This window comes from Anser brachyrhynchus (assembly GCF_964034855.1).
Source record: "Anser brachyrhynchus genome assembly, chromosome: 2".
In the NCBI taxonomy this organism is placed as follows: Eukaryota; Metazoa; Chordata; class Aves; order Anseriformes; family Anatidae; genus Anser; species Anser brachyrhynchus.
The window spans coordinates 64,094,874-64,121,451 of NC_137695.1; the positions used below are offsets into that span (position 1 = coordinate 64,094,874).

The following is a 26,578-nucleotide window of genomic DNA, read 5'->3' on the forward strand; positions in this document are numbered from 1 at the left end:
GGAGGCTGTAGCAAGGTGGGGGTTGGTCTATTCTCCCACGTGCCTGGTGACAGGACGAGGGGGAATGGGCTAAAGTTGTGCCAGGAGAGGTTTAGGTTGGATATTAGAAAAAACTTCTTTACTGAAAGGGTTGTTAGGCATTGGAATGGGCTGGCCAGGGAAGTGGTTGAGATATCATCCCTGGAGGTCTTTAAAAGATGTTTAGATGTAGAGCTTAGTGATATGGTTTAGTGGAGGACTTGTTAGTGTTAGGTCAGAGGTTGGACTAGGTGATCTTGGAGGTCTCTTCCAACCTAGATGATTCTGTGAATCAGACCAAGTAATTGTTACAGCCTTTGTAAACATCATAAAAATGACAGCCTCTACAGATCTCAGTCCCTGCCTGGTGCCATGTTGTAGCACTGAATAATGTCACCAGTATTATATAGCACAGCACCAGAGCTCTGGAGATACTGTCACATCACTCTGCAATGGACCTCAAGCGCTTGATTTGAATTCCAGCTCTCAAAGTAATGCAGTTAGCAAAATAACATTAAAAAGGTATCAGTTGTCATCCATCAGCCACCATTTTTAGTGGGAAACTTATTTGGATGACTTAAGATGAATATTTGCTTCAGCAATTAAAAATAGTTGTTCTCAAGAGCAGTGCATTGTCATCGCAGTTTGCTAGGAAAACTTGTGCCATCTTTGGCATTATAATTAAGATGTAGGAAGACTAACCTAAGGCACATCAAGATCAAGTCAGACAATCAAGCTAATTAATGTTCATTCTATAACTTGTTACTATAACTTGTGTTACATCTTACCTCTGTGTGACATGAAAAAAATAAAAATAATTGTTAAAAAACTAGCATACAGCCCAATAAACTGATGTTTCCACATTTCCCAGAGACAGCTCTATGTCATATAATCAGGAGGATGGTTTTTTTCAGCCACATGAAGACAGCAGGGTGTCTAACTTGCTACAGCAATACTTCACCAAGCAGGAGCATTACAACATGCATCTGAATGTGAGAATCCAACTACTCAGGAACAGACAAACTAGAAACACAACTGTTCAGAAACAGTCTTGAATACGAAGCCCTTAAGCAAGAAAAGAGATACAACAATGGGAGCGATTTCACAGTTCCCTCACAATACTTTATCCACTTATTTCAAGCAGGACTTGCATCTTTTGACTGTGAAGGAATGGTCAACCTTCATGTCACTTAAAATAATTCACTTCTGCTGACAGAACCCCAGAAGGGTTTGGTTGGCAGTTGTTCTTTTTTGTTGTTGTTTTTTGTTTTGAAGGAAAGGAAAGCCACACAACCTTCCATTAAGTACCAGCTGTCTCATGAAGATGTGTGCCATGCCCACTGCTAGCTAAAATACTTGGTAGAAGTGACAAAACGTATTTTGAAATGCACAATGTCCACTCAGTGTGTTAACTAACATCAGCAACTCACCGATGCAGGAGGACAAGCCCTTACCAGGCTTTCCTTCTATAAAAGGATGTAGTTACACTGAACCTGGGACATGGATTTGTACAAAGGATGTGTGCTCCTGGCATAAACTACCAAAGTCTTTGATATCAAAAGACAAACTTCTCCCTGGGCAAGTTCCATCTTCTGCAATACATTAGGCCAGCAGGACTCTGTATCAGTTTGCTCCAAAGCATCACACACCATACACACATTAGAACCACTCTTGATGTCTGCCATCCAAGGCCAGATTCAGCTGCCATGCCATACCTTCCTGCTGTCAAAAACAGTGCTTGCACAGGCTGTTGTTTTTTTGTTTGTTTGTTTTTGCCCAAGAGTCAAGAAATCGTGATAAAAATAATGCTTTCTAAGGACCATGCTTACCTGGTATCACAGAGCTGAAGTCAGGCAGTTACAGCAGCAGGGGCTAGATTGTGCCACCATCTAGTGGGGTATTTGAGAAGCGCTGCTGTCTGGCTGTCCTCAGTCAGTCAGTGCACTTTATCATCCCAGCCAGGTTTCTGTTCTGGTTGCATCCAACATACGCTTAAAGAACGGGGTGACCTTAACACCTCCCTCAAGAAAGGCTCCTGAGAATTATTCTATCATACGTTACAGGTTTTCTTATTTTGTCTATTACTCATTTCCTTAATTATCTCTGGTTAACAAATTAGAGTATCAAGTTCTCACTGGCTAGACAAATTGCTCATTTATTTTTACAGCAGTGTATTTTCACATCACTGTGGTTATTTTATCACTACAATTTAACCTTGCATCAGGTTACTAACCAAAACACTTCAAAAAAGCCACCCAAACATGCTAACTTTAACACAAATACCAGGTTCTGGCTTTCCTTTCTAACCAGCAGTGAAGGTCAGGTACAATCTTTCTGAAGAAAACACACACACAAACCCCAGATTTTATAAATGAACATACCCACAACTCTGTTTACTTCTGTCTCAAACCCCTCAATGTATATTCTCTCTCAAAGGATTTCTATGAGGCTAAGAAAAAATCACCATTGGTCTTTCTGGATATTTTGTCCTACTTACATACTTATACCTAACCACTATGAGATTTAAACTACCTATTGCAGCTGCCCTGGTGTAAGCTCCCTACTCCAAAAATGACTGCTAGTTTTGCATTATTTTTTTTTCCCCTAGGGCAGCTAAACTGTATAAGGACAAAAAACAATTATCAGTATTTTATGGAAAAAAAATCATAGGATTATAATCCCTCTTTCCCTGCCACAGCTCTGAGAAGTTTTATTACAGTAAAGCCTGCAGACCAAAACATCAAGTGAAAGGTTACACAAAGATCAGCAGAATGACCACAGTCTTCAGCTTCCCTATCCCAGACCCTAACAATAACCCTAGCAGTGAAATTATGTCAGTATCATGGATACCGTTTCTTTACCAAAAAAGAAAAACAAACTGTTATACAGCAACACTTCCCTATGTTGTTTAAACAAACCATAAAGCTTCAAAACAAGCAAAATTAGTGTCTTGGTAAACAAAGTGAAAACATTATGTAGTTGGGACATTCTCCCACAGGACACTACTTGCCTCTTTAAGGGGAAAAAAGTTAACCAGTTCTAGCCTTTTTATGGTATAGTTCTTCCAGATCCAGTATTTGTTTCCGTCCTCTCCAACCAGCTGAACAGGCACTTTAGAGGCCCACACTCACGCGAGACTACTGCCATGCAGAGCAGCTGAATCCTGGTTTTGGAATGGGAGGCACAAGATGTTTTTATTACCTCATGTTAACTTGTTACTCAAACGAGCAGCAGCTTTGAAACAAACAACGGTTGCAATAAAGTAACTCATGTCCCAGTTTGCATCATCCTGCCTATACTTATGCTGCAATCTGAAAGAAATCATCCGTATGTAAAGCTATACAGAACTTAATTTAGTTAACTCTCAATAATTAAAGCATTAAAACTTACCCAGCAAAAGTAATAGAGCACCAGCCTGGATACTTTGGCATCTAGCTTACACCAGAATAAATACAGTCCTGCAACTTAATTAACAAGGGCACATCTAGTTTGGCTGCAATTGTACCCGATTGCCCATCCGAACATATCCAGAAAAGTCCCGTGAGTTCACAATTACTATGCTGGGGTAAATTTCGAAGTTCTTTGCAGTATCAAAGGCTGATAAAGAAAAGGCTTATGCTAGAAAGCTTTTAGATTGTACAGAAAACAGACAGCAGAAACATGATTATTCATACCATACAAGAGAATTAAGTGATTTCACATCACCTGCTACCATTACCAACCTCACGCAATTATATTTTCCCTCTTCTGCAGCAATGGTAAGGCAGCAGTGGAATACATCTGAAACAGGAGCCACCTCTTCTTAAAGAGCTGCTCTATGTGTTACATGAACATAAAAGCAACAAGGAGCACTGGAATGTCAAGGCTGCCCGTAAAGGTCTCCAAAACAATGTATGAGTAGCATGAGAGGAGCTTACAAGCTCATAATTAAGTTAACAGGAGAAAAAGGATCTCTTTAACCATTATTTTACACCCAATATTACCCTAGTTTATGCTATACTTGTTTGTTATACAGTGGCATTGCTAAATACAATGTAAATTGTGATCAAGAAGTCATTGAAAGAACATAGAGACACACATCAGTTGTGAAGTATTTTTAGAGTAAGCACAATTCCAAGATACCAAGAAATCATGCAGAAGAGCAGCTGCTAACGTATGCTCTTTTCACACACCTCCTGAATTAGTACTGTGATCTTATCTGCCTCTTCACAGCATTAACAAGTGTTATGGATGGAATATGCTTTGATCTAGTGCTTCTCTCTCTACCTTAACACATTCTGAAGATGTTGAATATGCTAGCATAGACATGCTAGTAGATGCACAGACCTCTTCTAAATGTTGAGTATCTGACATTTCATGTCTTTCTGTAAGGTGAAGGAAAGAATGAATTTCAATCACTTTCTGTATTCAAAGATGGTGGGTGATGCACAGGCATGTTACAGAACCATTAATACTAAGTCACATCCTGCGCTGCCCAAATACTCATGCCTCTTATTTCATCCCATGCTACAGATTCAAAATCATTCAACATCTAGCTTTGCCTATGCCATACGCTATATAATTGAGTTTTGTTTTACACTATAAGACTTTCTACAAGAAGGATATACAGATATAACTGTTTTCCTAGGGTTTTCTTCTCTATCATGACTTGTTACATATTCCATGCTGTTCAACTCTATGCCAAAATCACCCAAAAACTCATAAACAAAGACCTGAGCCAACCAATTTTCATCAAGCTTTTTGTTTTCTGAGAAGAAAAAAAAGTACCTCTTACCTCAGCCTGCTCTTTAATGCTTGTGAGTAATTATTCACTATCACATCCTCTCCCCTCTGCTTTCAACTTTCACTACTTTTTGCTAATGCTTCATCTCTTTCTTATTTCTTACTTGTTTCTCTCAGTAACAGTCTTCTCATTTTTCCTTGCTTAGATCTCAGTAAGATTCTGGAAGCACAGAAGTTCAATGACGTTAAGATGTTCTCACTGAAATCAGGCTTCTTTAAGTCGTCGCTCCAGCACCATGATCTGGTTAAAACACTCAGACCAACCTCCCTCAATACCTAACCAACTATCAGGATTTGCCATTTCACTGTCTCAACATTGTGTAACCTATAATCAAATTTCTCCTTGTCTCAATACAAGGAAGCAAAATAACAATTTTGCCCTTTTTAACCAAGTTGGGATTGGCAGCGTAAGAGCCACTTTCTTAATCTAGTCTGCTAATAATAGAAGCTTACTGCCAGCGCATGGAAAGCGAACAGATACCTGAACAATTACAATGACAGCAAGAAGCAGTTAACACCTGTTAGTAGCTGGACACTAGTAGGTCATAACTGCACAGGTTATACAGACACTAACTGCAAGACAAGACAAAAACCAAGCTTTTGGGAAAAGTAGTAGGAAGAATACATACACCAAATAGCCAAAAGCTTGTCAATGCATTCCAGAAATAGCAAGTCTTATGACATCCTGGAGTGTCACTGTGTGCCATTCCTTTAAAAACTTAAGTTTCTATAATAGTTTTAAAATACTAGTCAAGTTAGATCCATCCAAGTTAAAGGGGTGAAAGAACCTAAATTGAGAGCAGCTCCCCACAGTCATAGGGGAATAAAACATATCAAACATGATTTATTCATCATTTCTGCCTATTCAACAAATAAAATAATCCATTAAAAACATCTATTTCTCCTTCTGAAAGATTTAAGCAGAGTTGTTTTCTGAGGTACAATATATTCTCCTTAAGCTGTCTAAAATCATTGTTCAAGTTCAGTTTTTCCAGCTTAAATTCAACTCTCAATGAAGCCTAGAAATCCTGACAAATGTTTCAGAGTATAAAACTAAAAGAGTTATTTTAAGTTTAAATCTTCATTGCACAGCTTCAGCAGTTCATCATGAGAGCAGAAAACAAAACCTTATTTCTCAGCTGTTCAGACTTATTTAAGAGCCTTGCCTTGTACCTGAAAATTAAAAATCTGCTTAAGTTTTCTATTGGTTAAAGTTTAACTGGAACTTTGCAGATACTCTGAAGTTCAGTAGGACACAGTCGCTTCAGAACTAGGGACAAAAAAATACGTGAAACTTCTTGACTGATTAAAATCTAAAGATAATTGAAAACTGACAGAAGCACTATACTATTCTCACGTACAATTTTCTTTGTCTTAATTTAGAAGGAACAGAAAAATAAGAAAACTTATCCTGATGATGAGATTCTTCCTACCTGTAATTGCATATGCACTGCTACAAACATAACACTGTAGTCAATATCAGTAATGCCACCATGATTAACTTTATTCCACTCTCAATCATATCCTCATCCTTCACAATGCACTGTTTGCATTCAGATATGCATATAAACATCCAAAAGTTACCATAACAGTTTTTTTTCATTAAAAAAACTAATTTACATGTTTTTCCCCAGTACATCTATGGTTTTTTTTAAAAAGTACTGTATGTATCAAACATTTAAAGTTTATCCCATCACTGCTGATTCTCTTTGAAGAGCTGTCAACCATCTCAAAGTTTAATGAACTTCAGTATAGCCTCAAGACAAAGCTTTTAGCTTTCTAAAGATATGAGAAGAGGCTTAGTATTTTGTGGCATGAAGACAACATGCCATTAGCAAGTAATCCTGGTGTTTACAGCATTCTTTTGGGAATGACATAAACTCCAAATCCCAAATGATAAGTCATACCCTGCATAAAACTAACACAAGATACATTGAAGTTATTCAGATGAATAGACAGCATTTGGAAAAGTCTGCCAACATTCATATTTTTAACAGCTCTTTAAAGAGGCAATGGTGCAGACTAAGTACAAGGTTTTTGCCTCAGTGTAATACACACCTGAAATTAAAAACAAAACATGGAAGACCAATATCTTTACATTTCATTCTTCAGAAAAAGAAGAATCTTAAAGAAAGCATTTAGTAGTCCACTTGTGCTTAAAATATGCGATGTATGAGAAAGCCAAAAGAAAAAATACACATTTTTTTACACCATGATCAAAAAGATAACAATATACATTTTCTGAAATTGCACTGTATTTAAAACCATCTACAATCTGCTCCACTTCTATGTATGGCTACTGAGACTGCCTGACAGTTCCTTTTCCATTTTAATTGCCAACCTGCGGAGGCCCTTCAGGGATGAGTGACGTGAAGAAAGTTGTAATAAAGGACCAAGCAGAAGCCATGAATCCAGGCTGCTGCTCTATATTGGCATCTTCACCTGCATCTTCTCCACTGTCTTCATCAATCCCATCATCCATAAGTCGTTCCTTTAAAAACAGAAATTGAACAATTCAACTGCTTCCTTTCAGAGCTCTGACAAAAGTTAAGAGCAGCATTGTCCTACATTAAGTTTTCTCAGAATAGTCTCCTGAAGAATAACTAGCACAAAGAAAATCTGTGATTGACAGTTAGTGATCATCTCTACTTCAGACTGGAAAGATACCAAATTTAACCAGCCTGCATAACAGAGAAGATAACGCTGAGAGCTTTCCGGTTGAACCAGCTATATTTCACAAAGTAGTCAGTCCTTCTGTCCAGACATCAATACTCAACTAGTAAGAGGGAAAAAAATGAAATAACATTTTCCTGCTTAATCATTACCAACTCGAGATTTGTGCTACAGGTAGTTACATATACTTTACAATATAACATACAGAAATCTTAAAGATATGTCTGCTCTTACCATCTCCTCAAGATCAGGATTATTTGCATTTTGCCCATCACGGTTCCCTTCCACATTATTGGCTGCCTGTTGCTGGCCTCCCTCTTGCCTAAAGGGGAACCATCCAGCCTGGTGTCTACATAAGAAAATGGAACAGCTGAAAAACCTTGTGAAAGGAAGAATTATTTTCTCCTACCTACTGTAGTAAGTTCTTCAAGTGCTTGCAAATGGATGAAGCTCCTTGCATTTTTCCAGAAGTTTAACTTCTAGATAGAATGTGTATTCTTTGATATCTGGGTTAAGAAAGGTCTTGCTAGGTTTCAGCAGCACTGTTCGTAGCACCCTGTGCCAGAAGATGCAGTTTTCCATAATTAGCTGATGAAATGTTTAGAATACTGGGGGGCTCCTCTTCCCCATTTTTAAGTATTTACATTTTATTATTTTTAAAGGTGGCTTTAATTTTCATAGTTCAAAGTTGACTTTCAATTTAAACTTGAGCTAAGGCTTGAACCACATTACCATTTTAAATTAAGTAAGCCTCTCCTACATTTTCAGATGTCTATATTTGAGTTTCAACTACCACACCTGCATCAGAAACAGAACAATCCATGCAAGTATGCTCTTAAAGTCACAAAGATCAGACTACATGTAAGTAAACTGTCAATGAATGACATCAGTCCAAAAACATCACATTACTGTCAGTTTTCACTCTTTACATCATTAAGATATTTGTTTCACTAAAGGAACTGATGACTACAGTATTGATACATCTTAATAAAATGGTCTTCATGATACATCATTAACATTTTTTAAGATGTCCTTACAATTCTGCCAGATATGACATCCACTGTTAGTTATCTCTTATCTCTGCCTAACACAATTTACTGCAAAATTCTATACATTTGATGTATAAATGAGTACAGCTCTGCAGTTTTCCCTTCATATTCAAGCAGTAAAGTTTAAGTTTACACAAGCATACACTTCAGTTACTACATGAACTTCCCTCCTCATCCCAACATCCTTAATTTCCATCCTTAAATTCTACATTTCTACAATACTGACCTGTACATATCACCAGTATTTAAGCACACTGTTTTAAGTGGTAACCAAGTTACTGTAAAAGGTCCCAGGAATGCTTTTTTAAAAAAATGGCTTCTCTGCTCATTTGAAATTCAAATTTGTACACACCATACAAGAGGAGCAGAGCCTAAACTTTCACATTTGAAACATTTCTCAAAGTTTAAAAGAGATTATACGCTAGCTGTATAACCCATATATCTGCTCTGCAGCTGTACTTAACTGTTGTACTCACAAATAAACCAGTAGCATGGCTCCCATTACCATGACAAACCGACTGAAGGAAGAATAGAAGTATACAATGCTCAGAAGAATAGCTGCTCTAGAGAAAGTGTACATCCAGTCCAGCCAGTCCCGGTTGAAGTCCTCCTCATTAACTACTGGACCTCCCTGTGCATTCATCTGAACATTCGGGTTTACAGGCCTGTTCTCTTGGACAGCTACATTTGGCACTGCTGCAGGCTCATTTGCACGACCATGTTGTGAATTTACAGCCTGAGCAACTGCAGATCTCGCTGATTCAGTGCTGGAAGTCACTTGGGCTGAAACAGCAGCTTGGCTAAAAAAGTCAAATAAAACTTTTGTCAAAAAACATGCAAAGTGTCTAAACCTATTCTTGCCTTCTTTCCTACACTACTGAAAACAAAGTTTCAGACAGTACAAATCAAAACAAAAAAGCACTTTTTTCCTTAAATCTTTACTTAATACAATTATCTAATTCCAATACAAAACTGGACTTTGTATTTAGTTGCACAAAATTTATCACTATAAAAACAGCACAGCCAGACAAAATAAGCACAAATACTTTGATGCTGTAAACAATATTTAAGACTTTCCTTTCCATAGTGTAACTCAGCACTACCTAATATAATGCAAACTTACTATTGCATGTAGTACTGACGTGCATACATTTGTTGCCACCATATCATCTGTAAGGGACTGAATGCAGGATACATAGGAAATCCTCCAGCAGGTACACCGTGGCCTGGAAATTGGTTGCCTATATTGCTGTAAAAGGAGTAAAAGAAAAACATTCAGTTCAATATTGCCATGTTCTAAAATGCACTGAATTCTAGAAGAAGCATTCTTCATTTGTCCCCCTAAAATGACGCTCTGAAGTAACACAAACATGTAGCAAGATCATCCAACCCATTCCAAAAGAACATAGAGTAAATTAATAAGTGAAGTTATTTCTATAGAAAGAAGATTTATGATTTTGTACTTAGATGTCTGTCACTAGCTGTGTCTCTGGGATAAACAACATGTTAACTGCAGAAATGTATTCATTTAATTCCTTTTAAGTTCAGAGGTCAGCCTTACAGGAGCTGTAAATACAAAACTTACTACCTCTATAGCTTTCTTTTACAAATGAAACCTGAAATATCACTGTAATCACAGACACGAAGAACTACACATAAGCAAAGACAGCAAAACTAACTTTTCAGATACAGCATCTGAAGACCGCAACTAAGAGAACACCACAAATATAACTCTTACCCCTTAATACTTTAATTAAAAGGGATTCTCCTACAGGCTTTTAATTCTGTTTCACATGCAAGAGATACAAAGCTCCTATACATCAACTTTGGGTTTGGTTTTGTCTGCTTTTAAACTTATTAGCCTCTCTTACCTCCTAGAGCATATAGCATGTTTTGGCAAGATTTCCAACTCTTTCCCCAAAGATTTTGATGTAGTAAACTGTAGTAAACCAGGACATCTTTCAGGACAGCATGAGAGTACAAAGCATGAAGAAAAGTTTATTCAGACTGCAGGTAGCAAAAGCTGAGACTGCTGTTATTGTACTGCGGACTACACCTGTTCCCTAAGTAAGGCACTCCCTGCAAAGATATTACCAAGAGATTTCATTAGTCTCCCAGGCATTCAGATATACAAGACATGCCCAGAAAGAAAGGTGGGGGGAAGACATTAGAATCTTTTTCCATCTTATACATGGAAGAGTACTTTACTAATTCTGGACAAGAGGCTGCTATGCAACTCCATGCATGACCTCTGCTAAAACTTGGTTTGTTATTTTTGAATTCAGTCATTGCTTGTTTTGACAATAGTTTGGAAAAAAAGTAGCGATAAAGCAAAAGCTACGCTCCTGATACCACAGAGATATTCATATACAGTCCTCTCAGTTTATGAAAGAAACAGAGGGTGAACTGGTAGCCCTGTTAATGAGCAGTTTCTGAAAAATTCATGTAATACAACAGCAGAGCTTTCAAGCTCCTATACAAAAAACAATCATACTTTTGTCTTTATGGTTGCAAACTTTAAGAATGTTTTTCTAACCCTTGAATTGGCAAGCCCTTTGATAACTAAAATTCCTCCAAAATTCAGAAAATAACGACCCTCAAAACGTAAAGATAGTCTTCTACATGGGTATCCTAAGTTCTGTGTCATGACAAATCAAAGAGCAATATCTCAATTACAAGCAGGAAGAATTCCGTATGGGGATGAAAACAGGAAGAACCGTTGTTTGACCACACCTATTTCCCTAGCTCAGTCACCGAAAAACAGTGCTACCTCAGAACTCGGCAGTGAATTCTGCAGGAATTCACCTTTCCCCCCTCCTCCCGAGAGTTTAGGCTCACTTCTCTTTAAATGTACTGAACAGAGCTCAACAGAAGTTGTGAGGTCTTAAATTAATAGCTCCAAACAAACATGTATTTTAGGAATATAGGATCCAAGCCTCAATTTTCTTCCAACTCTTTCTGAAGTTGCTTTCTCAGTATCTAAAGCTTAAAGGGAGGTTGCAGAAAAAGAAGCTAGCCAACCAAGACAAACCATAGAAGACTCCAGTAATGTTCTTTCCTCTCTCATTAATGTATTTTAGCATTTTGTTTTGTTTGTTTGTTTTTTCTGTTTTGTTTTAAACTGCTTTTCTAGATGTGGCTTTTTGAGAAGCACGCCAACTTTTCAAGTTCTGATGTCATTAATGAGAAGAAGTAGACATCAATATTCAAAAACTGGTTTCTGTGTCAAAAAAAATCAAAGTTAGGCAGATTTTGTCAGTGACCTATTACAACTGGCAGACTATTAAGTTAATTTAAGAAATTCAGGAAAACTCTAAACACAGCACAGAGTATTCCAGTGAGAAGAACGTCTCCAAAGGAAGATGCTCTTCCCAGCCAAGCAAGCTGGCTAGCTGTTAGAAGGAAAAGGGAAGTAGCACATGCTTTCTCCTTATCTTCCTCTAACAGGAGGAGAAAAATGGAGTATTTCAAGAGAATGGCAACAACAGCACAAGAGCAGGGAAGCAAAATTGCATAGGCACAGTTGTTTCAAAAATATAACAGCAGACTGCAGAAGAATAGTTAGGTATGTCAAAAAAACAGGTTTTAGGTTCAAATGCAGAGGTAGCTTCAGAATATTCTGAAGAGGCACATTGCTCTTTCAGTGACTATGAAGCCCAGAATTACTACTTTTGGTATATGGAAGAAAACTAAAATGATCTAATTGGGCTTTATTTAGAAGTAATGTTTCAGAACACATTAACGTTCTGCAGTTATTTAGCCGGTATCATCATGAAGCTATTGCTCACCACCAGTGGAAAAAAATTATAACTTGAAGTTTTAACTTCAAGCTTAGAAGCTCAGTCTTTATCATCTTGCACCACTGACAATAACTGCATTTGTTTAACATCCTTTAACCCACAAAGATGCCTCATTTACTATTAGCCTCACATGAGGCTGAGATATCAACTTCAAGTGCTATTTCAACATCCTCCACTGTATATTTGCTACTTTTAGAAAACACAGACTGAACAAGTGCTACTGATGAAGCAAAGTTGGCATTTGTGTGCTGAACATTCTGTATGCTGTCAGTATGTCATTTTGTTGTCTACTTTCAAACATTATTATGTAAACAATATGAAAACATTTTATTAGGTGGGCTGTTCAACTTGACAAACAATCTCCCTGTCTTCATGTTTCTTATCTGTTTATTGCTTCCATGTACTCCCTAATCTGAAATGCAAGCCATTTTAGGACTGAGTTCAGTTTGTACCTGCACAGAACAGTACGGCCTTGAACTAAGTCCATAGGAGCAAACACCATGCTTACTCCCCACAGCACAAAACTGACTTGGTAGAAGCATAGACTACTTGTTCAGTCCCACCTCAAATGTGGATGTTTAGAAAATGCCATTTACAAAAACTCTAAAGCAACAGAGTACTGAAATATTACAGAGAACATTTTAAAAATCTGATTTAGCTGTTTTCTCAAAGGGTATTCAACTTGGAAACTGAAGTCTTGCACCAGAAACTAAGAAACATCAAAACCATCACTTAACTGCACAAAGTTCATATTTCTTATTGGTACTAACTACTTTACTAATGAAAATGTTGCAAGACACACAAGGAATTGGACTCTGATATATTTTCAAGTGTCTGGAGACACTTCCCCATCAGTAGAGTCTATAGTTCATCATACAGCTAGAATAAAACTGTGTTTGGTCATGAAACCAAGAAAAATCCATAAGGCAATGGAAGTTTCAGCTACAGACCTTCATTGTTCTTAACAAGCCTCAGTCCATGTATAAATTACATTAATACTGAATTTCATTGCCCCAGATGATGTTTAAGAGTAGCTGAAAAAAATAGAAGGCATTTCTTGTTGCTATAATACAGGTAGCAGAGTGCTGAAGCAAAAACAGATGCATCTATCTGAGAAGGCTACTGACAGCACTAAAAAGGGCATTTCAAGAAGACAGTGGACTACAACAGGTGCTAGCCCAGACTTTCTATTTAGGGTAGAGCCAGTGCCTAGTAGTCCAAAGCAAGAATATACCACCTAAGGCTCTGATACTATACAACTAAATTGCTTTTACAAAAAAGAAACAACAACCACACACACTAAGATTATTTAGGGTGCATCTATTCTGGCATTTGTGATTTCTGTTCAGATCAGGTCTGTGCTCTTGAAACTAGTCTCCAGTCATTTCCTCTCACTAGTTTTTTTGGTTGCACCACAGAATGCTCTTGGATCACCACCTGGATTCCTTTGGAATTACACTAAGTTGAAAGATATGATTCAGACACATTGCTAATGCACTTCAGCAACAAATATGCAACTGTGCCAACTGATCAAATTAGACTTAGTCCAAATAAGACAGAAAGTCCTGAAATACATGCAGTGCTGATGTCAGGTTCTCAGCACCTCCTTCAGTCTACAGAACCACACCTCTCAGTCCACATCACTTGCCAATAGAGACACAGTCTTAGAATAACTTAATAAATAAATATGCTCTTTTAAACAGTCATGTCTTCTAAACTGATTCCTCCTGTATTTTTTTAACTGAATTTTTTCAGCTAAAAGGCTGAACAACAGTTCTGTTGTCTTTCTCAAGTCCAAAGGCTATCCAGCTCGTCACACATACCGATAGAAAAAAAACTCATGCTCATGGTACATATTTGTGAAAAGCTAATTAAAAAAATAAACCACCTTAGAGATGAATAATGCAACATGCAAAAAAATTGCTTCCAGAATTAACTTACAGTACACTGAACTGCAGTCAACTTAGCATCACCTAGATTTGTCACAAAGGCAAGCATAACCACTTCCACAAAGATTAATGTGGTCAGAATAACAGAGTACTCCACCCATTGCAAAAGCACTCTCCTCCCAGCAGAATACATGAAAACTAGTAAGACTAGTAAAGTCTACACAAATTCTAACAGGAGAGTAACTGAAAATGCATTTAACTTGTGTTAAGAACTGTTAATTTAACCAATTTCCTTCCCAGTGACAAAAACAATTGCTACTGTTAGTAGATTCATAGATTGTTTTTGTGGGTGTCCCCCGCCACATTCTTCAAAATCCCTGGAAAATAAACAGCACTATAGTAGAACACCTTGTGAGAAAGAAGCCTTGAAAAGTGTTCCCTGAGGAAATGACAATTATCATATCAGAATGCACTATCCTCCCTTGGAAGAAATTTTTAAAGGGGTTTATAAAGTTGTAAAGGTCATGGGTCATGCAGGCTAAAAAAATTCTTAAAGATCCTTTTTAAGTGGGGAAAAACAGACAATTTTGAAAGTTAAATACCAGATCTAATCAAGAAGTATACACACTGGTTATATATGAAAATATTTTAACTTTGTACATTCACAAGCACTTACAGGTACTCAGAATACCTCATTATTTCTATAACTGAATCCAATATGGACAAGTGAAGAGTTGCATCCCATTAAAAAGTCAAAAATTAAGAACCATCATATTTGGTAACATTTTAGTCTTGATTATTACAATAGAGGACTAGAAAAAGCAACCAGACAATCATTTGATCACTTACATTGCTAACTACATCCACTAGATAAACATTGAAACTGCCCTCATCAACAGAAAGTTAAAAGCAGAAAGCATAAAGTGAAAGAGAACAGTTTGAAGGGGAGCACCAAGTACACTTACTCTTTGAATGACTCCTGTCTTAAAACATTAATGTTCATAGAAATTTCTAAACGTGACTTATGCTTCAAGATGAAGTAGCCAAATCATTTTGCAGAGTGTGCAAGAATCAATTGTAACAGAACATTTAAAAAGAGCATGGAAAAGATGAAGATTGTTTTAATTTCACTTACCCTTGCATTAAATAAGGGAACTGGTGGCTTGGTATGGGATTGCTTTGTGCTTGTGGAAGATTACGATGCCTCACTCCATCTGCACTAGTGTTCAAAGATGTAGACGAATCTTCTTGGTTTGTGGATGAGGCAGCAGTTGATCCAGAATGGTCCATATTCTTTAAAATAAAGAAAATTGATGTTGAGGATATTTTCACTACAGTAACAAGAGTTTACAACCATGTCTTAAGAAAACTATCTTATTGTGTATATAAACAACAGACAAGTCTACTGGGATTTTATTGAATCTGGCAAGCTTTTAGTAAAAAAAATGCACTCAAGTGCACATATAAAAAAGTGACGTTTCAAAAAGCTGCACTGAACTAAAGCTTAATTCAGAAAAAAGTACTTAGCAGCAACAAATTCTAGAGGCTATCGTTAACAAAAGTAACTACAAGCTCAGGTTATGAATATCAGAAAGAAGTTCCTGCTGTAAAATAAAATACCCCTCCCTCTGTCCTTGTTTTCAGTTTCCTCTTCTATTTTTCTAATTAACCTCTTCACTGTGCCAGCTGCACAATCCAAATTACTGTGCCAACTGCTTGGACTGGAAGAGCGAATAACAGAAAAGTAGCTGGGAACTACTTAGGCTCCAAGAAACCCATCTAAATAGACTGTCAGGACTTCAATGTTTTCCAAGATAAATACTTAATCCTAGAAGAACAAACAGCTGGCTCTCCTAGGTTACATGTCACCAGAATAAGACTGTAATTTGGCCATGGAGATGCATTATTTTAGTTTTATTATATCCCCAAACCCTACTGCTAAGCACTATTTTAATGTTTACTCAGTAAAAAATCCTCTTCAACTTTGACAACTCAGGAAGTGAGGAGCTGCAATTATGTAAAGACATCCATATCACATTTGCCCTACAAAGGAAAACAAGAAAAATTTACCACTAGACAGGGGGAAAAAAGCAAATGCAAGAATAAAGGCCATTCAAGCTTTGGGATTAGGTTGACTTTCAAAGTATTACAAATTTGACGCCATGCACACTGACTGCTTTAAGCAGTCATTAATAGTTATTTAAATTCATTATTTACAGCAATGTAGCAATAAAATAAACGAAGCCCTCTCTGTATTTCTATTGCTGTTTGCAAGTATGAAGAGTGTAAATACTATCCACTCTCTTCAACTGTTTAAAGTGCTACTTTATCTGTCTGTTGAACAGCAATCAGAAACAGTACCCTGTCAATAGAAGAACCAAGCTTATTATTATTTAAATGGTAATCTACCCACCACTGATGAAGACTAACAATTTTGTACGCTCTCCTTTCTGACTAACCTTCACAAATCACTTACTGATACTACCAGCTCTGAAGAAAGCCAGGATAATTACAGTGATGATGAGCAAGTCATCAACAGAAATATTACCTTCACTTCTATTAAAAATGAGTACAACTAAAGAACACCACCATTTCCCAGTTCCAAACAGAACGAAGTGAAGGGTGAATGGAAGAACTGCAAACACACCAAAAAAGGGTACTTTGAACAATTAACTAAAAAAAAAATAAATGACAACTTTCTACTCCTCATCACCTTACAGACTATCAACACTATGACTACCTTGAAACTGAGTAAGTACTGTCCAATTCTTGTCAAGCAGAATGAACACTGGCCAAGTACCACCTTTCTCAAAACAAGGGCACTAAATTGACTGGTCTCTCTTCAGTAGAGGAGATATTTGCAGAACTAATCAGAACTCAGTTTAAAGTCTAAATACACTAGTCAGTTTCTGGCAAAGACACAGCACATTTCTCTCTCTCCATGTTCCTGTTCCATAAAGAAAACATGGAAAAGAAAGAATAGCTTAGAAAAAGTAGTGCTTTATCATCTAATAAACATGATGGCATTACTATTTGAAAGTTCACATTTATTTAAAATGACATCCTTAAATAATCAAGTCTAATTCTACAAATTCATATGACATACTCTACTTTCACCACATGTTTTTACAGTCAGATTTTAGGAATGAGAAAAGAACTTGCTAGAAAGCTTCCTTGCTGTAGAAGAAATTCATGTCCTGTGTATGAAAAAAACTCACTGAGCTACTGCTGGAGGTTGAAGCTCCGTGACCACCTCTACTGGTGCTGGGTTTTGGAGAACTTGGGGGTGTCCGGGAAGTACATACCAGATGAACCATATGATATTCATCTTGCTAAAAATCAAAGAGATTGAAGAGCTAAAGTAACAATATTTGCAAAAAAACAAGCAAAAACTGTGTTTAAATACCCACCTTCGAAGTTTCCCTCGTATTCAGTATACATACATTAAACAAAATGGACACCGCAAAGCAAAAGTTGAGCCTAGAACAAGAGAAGCTTCCTGTTTCTCAACTAAAGTTTTCATAGTAGCTGTCCATAATCACATACTAAGCATCCACTTACCCCCAGTTTCCCCTAAAATTGCAGTATAGCAGAACCAACAGAAAACCACACGGAGAAACATGAGAAAGCACAGATGATGCTTTGACTTTTATTTTGGGAAAACCTCACTCTTTGCAGTGCTCAAAGTTAAGAATGCCTACGTTTGCGTTGAGATTTAATGAGGAGCGTTATTCAATAAAAATCATGGTAAATGAAAAATGTAGGAGCTGGAATTCTATGAGCAGTCCAAGATAAGAAAAAAATACCAGCTATTGCCTGCACCTCACTGCAGTCTAAGCTCAACCCAAGCCTATCCTTCAGGCACCACCCATTCAAAAAGTCCCTGCAGATATTCCACACCCAGGGAACACTATTCCAAGTGCTAAACAGGGCTTCAGTATTTCTAAATACTTGACAGCAAGGAAGGGAACAAGTGGCACCACTCAAGGCCACGCCAGCAATGCAAGTTATCAGCCTACACCAATTCTTCATGAATATGCTCCCCCATCAAATATGGATGCTATAACAACTTCAATCTGAGGCTATTCTACTATGTCAAATGAAAACAGCCCATTATATCAGCATGCCTGAAGCTCATATGGCCATAGCAACAAGAACAGCTATGACTGTATTTAAGCTGCACACTATAGCTTCCTAGTAACCAAATTTTATGTACAAAAATACTAGAAAAAATATCCCCTTCTGAAATCAGCATGGTGCAGTCAAGCTGCAGTATTTAATGTGATAGCATTTAGAAATACTGCTTGTCTTCAACTAAAAAAATAAGTGTGCTTTCCACCATTTTTAAAGTTTTAATCTTTAGGAACAAAAAACTAAACTGCTTTTGTACACCATAGTGCAGCCCAGCTAGCACAGCCTATCCATACCCAGACTTTTCAACCCCTCTGCACATAGCAGTTCCTAGTGGCAAGCACGGCCTCGCTGTCACACAGCCACTTCCTACAAGCTGGTGACAGCACGCAGTGATCAGAGAGCACTGAACACCAGCCATCAGCGCTGTGACCAAGCCAAAAGCCTTCCGCCTAACTACTTACCTCCTTTCTACAGAAGACCTTATGCCACTTGGAGAAGTAAAGGAAGGCAGAAATATTGACAAGCTTACAGCGTACAGCTTTATTAAATGGGACAATTTATTGTAATGTTTTTATTCCATATACAACATTTCTGATATCACTATGCTTAAGGAGTCCCACAACATCCAGCCTCCACATGTTTTATATCAGCAAAATAACACCACTCAGTATCAAAAAGCAAGTATCATAAAACTAATTTGAGAGACTTAGTAAATCCTCTGATAATATCAGGAACTTAGATCTAGACAATTAGGAAGAATACAGCAGAGAATTAAGTTTAAATTCAGAGCAATCATACTTTTTTGTTGGAAGAAGGTATTCTTTCTGCTTGAGTTTTTGTAAAAAAAACTTTAACTTTGTACTTATGACTAATTAGTAAGTTTCTGTAACTAAACCCAAGGCCTGTACCTACTCAAGTGCCTTTAAAATCAAACATCCCCTGAATATTAAAGGCAGACATTAGTTAGTCAGAAGTCTCTCCTCTAGCACATAAAACAAGGCTTGAAGTTGTTTGTGTTTCCTAAAATCAGTCTACTGTAGGCAGGCCAAGTGAATTTAAGGGATTCAGACTGACTGCATTTTGCCCTTCATAAGCACAGCTATGCTGTGAGCTATGTTAGATAACCATTTTCATGAACGTTTAAGCATTACTGGATGGCAATATTTCAGGTGCAGTTCTGTAATAAAACTACACAGAGTAAATTTTAATCTTTTGGGGTAAACAGATAAACTATGTAAAGTTTTTTTCACAATCTAGACTGTGAAAGAACAACAGCTTTAGCCTGTTCAAGTAACATTCAATATTCCTCTGCATCTTTTTCTTTACATATAACACAGAAATTTAGTTCCCCACTTTTACTAAAGCATTATTCTCTTTTGGAGACCTTTCTCCGTATTAACATAAAAATGTAACTAACTCTGCAGTTTGCACACTGATTTTAACTTTAGAAGTTTGCCAAAAGAAGTATCATTACCAACACTCAGGTACTGTACTACAAAGCTTATATATTTAATATTAAAAATTGTAATAACTGTTTAATGAATTAATATATTTTCTAAATAGAGCTATTGATCCTGGTCTGTTTACAGGAAATTTAAAGAATAGTCAACATTGCACTACATTTTCGGTTACCATCAAAATCAAAACACAAAGTTCTTGATAATCTTATATATCATATTGACTTTAATATCATTGTTTTATACATTAAGAACTTTAACTCAATGTCCCTATTATTTTGTAGCATCCAACCAAGCTATTTAACCCAATCAGAGAGCCAAGTGCATGTATTTCAACATTTCCTATGTAAGATTCCATGTGTACTCAGGACTTGGATTTAATTAGCACATTACCTAAAGAATCCAAAGTCAGACTACTAAAACTATTGGTTTCCATGATAAGCCAGCAGAATAAAGGAAAAGTAGTTGAAAAAAAAAGCAAGAACCAACAAGTTTGTAAACATTAGCAGGAACAGCTAATACCTGACAAATAAAGCCAGGACAATAAACAGATTTCCCAACAAAACCATTCAATTTAGAAGTCTTTTCTTGCATATAGATGCTTTATCCTTATTTTGCTTACACAAGTCCCGTTTGGTTTTTGTGTTTTAAATGCAAGTTCTTGGATTTAAGTAAGTACAAGAAATGAAACGATGTCCCAAACTAACAAAATTCTTTTAAATGATCCCACTTGAGTCAAAGCAGGAACTGTCCAAAGAGTCATTCTACACTGCATATTACCTGTTTGGTACTTGGATAGGCTAATCACTTTCACCATTTGGAAACATCCCTCAATCCACAAGTATCACAATCCTACAAACAAGGGATACTTGAAAATACATTTTCCAGAACATATCAGCATTATATGGTTGGTCACATTCTACCTTATCAATAAAAAATTGAAGTTAAACAATACAAATCTAAACTATTTCCCAAAAAGTGTTTTTGCTCAAAAAAATCATATGGTGTTGATATAAAGCTTACTTTTCTGAGAACATCTTTCAGCTGCAGGTGATCAGGAAGCAGTCTGCCAGAATACACCAGTCTCTGATCCTTTGTAGACTAGGAGATGGGACAAAGAAAGGAATTTAGCTTTTTCCAGCTGTACAGATATACAGCTGGAGATAACATTTGCAGATGAGTAAAATCCCTTATAATTCCAACCACAAATGGACAGCCTTTAAAACACTTCAGAGGCCTTGCAACTCCAACTAACAAATTACATCTGAAAAAGGTCTCCTATTATGCACTCAGCAAGAGTGCTGTAACACTTAACATCACTTAACTGGCAAATGCTCCTCAAGAAAACCATTAAGTATATTTGAAAATTCCTTTCTTTTCAGTAAGATTTGCTCTTCACCCTGCTCTCATTCCCACACACTTCTTGGGAAAGTAGATGGAAATATTGCTGGTGCAAGGAAAATAAAAACAAAAATAGTTAGTAGAATGACAGAATGATAATTAAAATGTGCAGGAGAAGGGCATAAGTTTCAATCTCTTTCTGTAAGGAATTTCTGTCCATTCCCAAACCCCTTCTCCCACACCTACCCCACCCACCAAAAAAAAAAAGGAAAAAACAAGAAGAAACAAGCAGCAAGGCATTAAAAATCCCTAAGAAGCAAAAGGACTTGTTTTTTTAAAGGGAGTCTTCAAGTTTTGGTAAGCTTTTTTTTGCCCGGTCTTACACTTCCACACTTTAATATTGCTCAGTAAAAAGTTTCTTTTTTTTTTAAATGGTATGCTATTTGTAAGGCAGTAACGTTTAACTATTCTCAGCTGAGGAGATCATAACAAAATTCTTGTTACATGGAAACTGCATTTGGGGTACCTATCTACAGAAAGGTGTCCAGTACAGTCAAGCATCTAAGTAACATGCTGTAACTTTGTGAATGAACAGTTACTTTAAAAAAAATTGAAAGAACTTTACAGAAAATCCAACTATTACCAACATAAGTTCATTTTAACTACTTTCTTGCATTAAGAATCAATCCAACAGCTTTTTATCACTTGAAGAAGTGCTAACCTAACCAAATGCTAGATGAAGAAATCTGGCCTACCATCAGTGGAACGGATATGCATTATCAGCATGAAATATTTGAAGAATTTCCCCACCATACATACAGCTAGTCTTACAACACCTCTCCCTGTTCTCTGACATCCTTCTGTTACCGATTCTGCAGTCATAGGCATGCTAATACTACGACCTAAATTGCTGAAAATCAGACCTATAAAATCAAAAAAAGCTTTCCAAGTAGTCTTGATATTTTTTCTTGCTGTAACCTAGTCCAGCAGAAAACAGAAGAGTTACAGAACGTGATTTTCCCCCTAAATATTCTAGTCATATCACAAGATTTATAGATGCTCTAAGCAAAAACTGTAAGGATACATTGGATGAGAAGTTTTTGCTTTTAAAAAAAATCCAAATTCACATTAGATGTCCATGACTAAATACACGCCTTTAAATAGGAAGAAAAGGTTCGATACTATACGTGGCAAGTTAGCTGCCATCATTTATACTGAAGAATCATTTTCTTCATTCTGCATTTCTCTCTATTTTAATTAGTGACATAATAAACCATTTTTATAAGCCTCACAACACAGAACTGTTAATTGGCAGCTCCAATGGATAAATAGTGCAACAAATTGAAAGTCATCACTGCACTATTTATATTAAAAAAAAAAATCAACAAAGAAGCCACTCTCTCATACCAATCTAAGTTCTTTTGAACTACGCCATTTTGTTGGCTGCTCCTTTCAAGCAAGAACAGGCTGCTAACAGGATACAAGTTTACTTGCATTTTGTATCTGGGAAAGGCCTTCTTAGATAAACTAGAATTTGCTGCATGTATCAAGAACACAGAAAACATTGATTTCCTAAGTTAGAGGCTTGTTGCTTTGATCAGTAGAACGAGAAGAAAAGTCCCAGAAACCCCATTTCTGGATCCTGAGAGAGGTACTCTGGAGATTAATTAGAACAAGTAAGCAGTTAAAACAAACAAGAAGCCCTAACCCAAATACTTTGTATCATCATCCAATAAGGATGGGGCCACACTATTTTTGCCTGTGCCACTGATAATACAGCTTCCTAACCAGGTTAAAATGACCCTGCATATCTACTACATAATCCTGAGCAATTCATTTCATCTCCCTTAAAAACAGAAAAGAAAAGCTTACTTAGGTTGAATACTGATAAACACATTAAGCCAAGGACACTAACGCAGGAAGAAGAGGTCTTAAACCCCATGCTCCTCCGCACTTAACTCAAATACCTAACCATGCATCACAGGAATTACCACTTGCAATTCTCAGGGTTAAAGCCATCCTGGAGTTCTGAAGCATGGGTTTGTTTGTTTTTAATGCAGATGGAAGAAAAATAAACAATAATTGTTTAGTAATAGAATAAATAATTCTTGTGATAAACAAGAAAGCACAGCAGTTCAAATATATGCCAAAGCAAATGGAATAGGCATTCAACTCATCCTCTGCCAGAGGAGATTCGCTACCACAGCTCCTGCTTCGAAGAAAAACATGCTCACTGCTAGACCAAATGCTGAACCATGACAGAAAAAGACTTCAAAAATAGTAATAATAGAGTGGCCCCATTTTCAGAAGCAAACTCAGAACATCAGATGAAACGATTCTAGAACCTACAGGTTAAAGGCTCATACCTGACATAGATGGAAAAAGATGGTTTCCTGATCATAATCCCAAAGTTATGAATTTAAAATCAACAATTCATCAGGTTTTTTTCCTTCCATTTTTCAAGCAGGATTCCTTCTGCAGTGTTTGGTCCAAGTTAAATATGCCAAGAACATTATCAAAACAACCAAGCCTAAGATGATGCAACAACTTCCTTTAGCATACAGTCTCTAATCTATCCCCGCTTTCAGTTACAAAACATCTACTACTTGGTCACTCAGCCCCTCTGCCACAGGGAATAAAAATACAAAGAACCACATCTGGTTAGAACTGTGGGCAAAATACATGCTAGCTGACAGGTACAGGGGACAAGAAACAGCAGGCTTAAATCAATGTTTCTGGGCATAATCAATACAGTCGTTAATGTGCTGAATGCAAGATCTGCCAGATCTGAGACATACAGGTTGGCTTTCCAAGTTTTCTTTTCTTAAATAAAGATTTCTTTTAGGGAAGTTATAACAAGTTATTTACAAATATCAACTTTAGTATAGGCCTGCAGGCTAATTTAACACTGATTTAAACCCACCCAGCCTATTCAGTGACTTACTAAATTAAGTATGCCAGCTTTAACAATAGCTAACCCAATTTAAATCTGCCTATACGTGGCATTCGTATGTACTTAAGTCATCCACATAAATTAATCTAGTAAAATCACAAACAACACCGCCCCCAAAGCCTAACTTCTCACTTGCCTATGTCAACCATCTCATTTTATAATAATATACTCTTAATAGATACTAAATTCAGTAAAAGTATTTACCCGTTACCATTAGTTTTCCAATTAGAAAAGACACTAATTTACCTACGTGTACAGGAGAATAAGGTACAAGTCACACATGAGACTGTACACCAGCAGTAACAGCTGATTTCTATTTTGCACCCTTAATTTCAAGAACACTGCAATACTTGTATGAAGCATCTGTGTTCCGATGTACTCTAGCACTTTAAAATAGCACGGTAATGTAAGTTATTTCCAGGATCTACCACATTCATGGAACATAGAAATCTGACTGACAAGCTTCTGACACTGCTCTGCTTAAAAAAAAAAAAAAAAAAAAGGAAAGAAAAACACTCCTAAAAGCACAAAGTTTTAAATAAATCTGAAAAAGTAGTAAGATTATGTCAAAAAGACATATCAAGACAAAGATAAATTTTTCAATTTTACCATACAGAGAAGACAACTTTCTTCACCTCCCATATTAGATTAATTTGAACGGATCTATGAAATAATATTGTGTTTAGTTATAAGTAAAGCTAGTAAGTACAATAAATCCAAATTAAATTGGATTAGAGATAGCTTTCATTAAATAAACTCTTCCGTTCTTTAATCCATACTAGTTTGGGGAGTATTATGAACTACTCTTGTGATTTTTAATAAAGAGAAGCATGTTGAGGAATTCATTGTCAACAGAAAAAAAGATATTTCAAGCAACCAAAATTTAATATTGTAACACTGGTTAAAACAATGCAACATAAAAACCTCTTGTTCATTAAGGATTCTTCCCAGAAGCCCAATTCAGCAAGATCACTGGATGAATCAGAAAAGTAGTGTTTAAACACAAATACGTCACAGAAGGACATTCTGGCAAGGAAGCAGCAGTCAACTGAAGTCACGTATTTGTTTCTTTTACAGTGGATCTGCTCTCTCAGCAGAGAATTACCGAGAACAATAACAACTAAATCCACAAGTTCTTAAATATCACTTAACAGAACTCAATCTACCAGTGATACTGCCTAAATTGTTGACTGCTGTTCTCCTGCTTTCTCCAGAAGGAAGAAATCCTTTTCAGACACAAGGATATTGTTTACATCCACTTCCACCCTCCTCCCCACCCCCAAAAAAGAAACTAACAATGACACTAGTTAGTATTCACCTCGTTCAATAAAAGAATCATTTACAATATAAACGGAAGCTTTGTCTGATGTTTTGTACAGCAAGGTCTAGGCCCTACATGCTGCTGCAAAGTAGAGGGAGAATCTGCACTGCCTTTATATGGTTTTCTGGAACAAATCTTCATAAAAGTCAAATGCACTCTTTTGTATGACTGCCGTTTAGTAACACTACAGTTTTTCATAACTGCTAGATTTGGAAATTACAGAACTTCAAAATAAAATGCATTTTCCTTGGGGACTAAAGAGCTATAGATTTTTACACAAAGTTTCAAAATAGTCACAACTATCATACAAGTTTGTAAACAAATGAGAAAACAGTTTTCAGCCCTGACTCAAAAAACATCATCCCAAAGGAAAAAGGAAAGAATTCTGGAGAGGTTGTCCAATTGGATGTTTCAAATAATATTATGAATAATCACCTACCTGTTCCACCACCATCTAGTGAACTTGGGGGTAATTTTAGCTATACCACTGGAATCATTTTAGAGAGCGCTCCTATATTTACAGAAATGGGTATGGAAGATAGCTACATCCCAGTTCCTATAAAAGCAGAGTTAATAAACATCTCCAGCGCTACCACCTTTCAGAATACTGCTTTTTTTAACGGTCCAGAAAAGAAGCTAGCTTGCATTGCTGAAAGCAGAGAGCCAGCCACTGCACTTACAGACACAGCTCTGGGGAAGCAGGTCCCTTGCTTGTTTACACTGCAGAGCGCCCAGCCTAAACCCTTGCCTACAGCCCAGGCCCCACGGCACCCCCGCACAAGCTGTCCCGACAGCTTACCGGCTTGCTGGGGTACACCTTAGAGAGGTGCGACTTCAGCTTGCCCACGGTCCAGTCCAGGAAGCAGCTGACGGTCTGGTCGGTGTACTTCTGGTTGGGGGCCTTGATGATGAGGGTCACCGGAGGACCCACGACGCCCTGCTCCATGCCGCCCCTGCCCCTCTATCTCCCCCCCCCGGGGCCACACGAAGCCGCTGGAAGCTGCAGGAGCTCAGGGCGGGCTCAGCGGCCAGTGCCCAGCTCCCTAAGACGGCCGGGGACGCCCATGGCCGCGCTCCCTCCCTCTCGTAAAATGGAGACCGGAAGCACGGCCTTCCTCCTCCTCCTCCTCCTCCTCCTCCTGCTGCCGCCGCTGCCCCCGC

General features: G+C 37.3%; 2 protein-coding genes across 6 annotated transcripts in view; one reads left to right on the forward strand and one right to left on the reverse strand.

Annotated features, from left to right (window-relative positions):
- SEPTIN7 (septin 7) overlaps positions 1-26,578 on the forward strand; it is a 594,594-nt gene that overhangs the window by 450,213 nt on the left and 117,803 nt on the right. The gene's annotated exons all lie outside the window — the stretch shown is intronic.
- HERPUD2 (HERPUD family member 2) lies at positions 6,280-26,546 on the reverse strand. 4 transcript variants are annotated; one of them, XM_080582996.1, is made up of 8 exons: positions 26,217-26,545; positions 20,826-20,903; positions 17,430-17,543; positions 15,347-15,504; positions 9,646-9,771; positions 8,999-9,322; positions 7,708-7,822; positions 6,280-7,291 (listed from the first exon to the last, which is right to left on the reverse strand). In XM_080582996.1, exons 1-8 carry the CDS (start codon positions 26,361-26,363, stop codon positions 7,130-7,132), a joined length of 1,224 nt encoding a protein of 407 aa, XP_080439122.1. In that variant the 5' UTR covers positions 26,364-26,545; the 3' UTR covers positions 6,280-7,129. The 4 variants fall into 4 exon arrangements, with proteins under 4 accessions (XP_080439122.1, XP_080439124.1, XP_080439123.1 ...); XM_080582998.1 differs by lacking the exon at positions 17,430-17,543 and having other exon boundaries at positions 26,217-26,546; XM_080582997.1 differs by lacking the exon at positions 20,826-20,903 and having other exon boundaries at positions 26,217-26,534.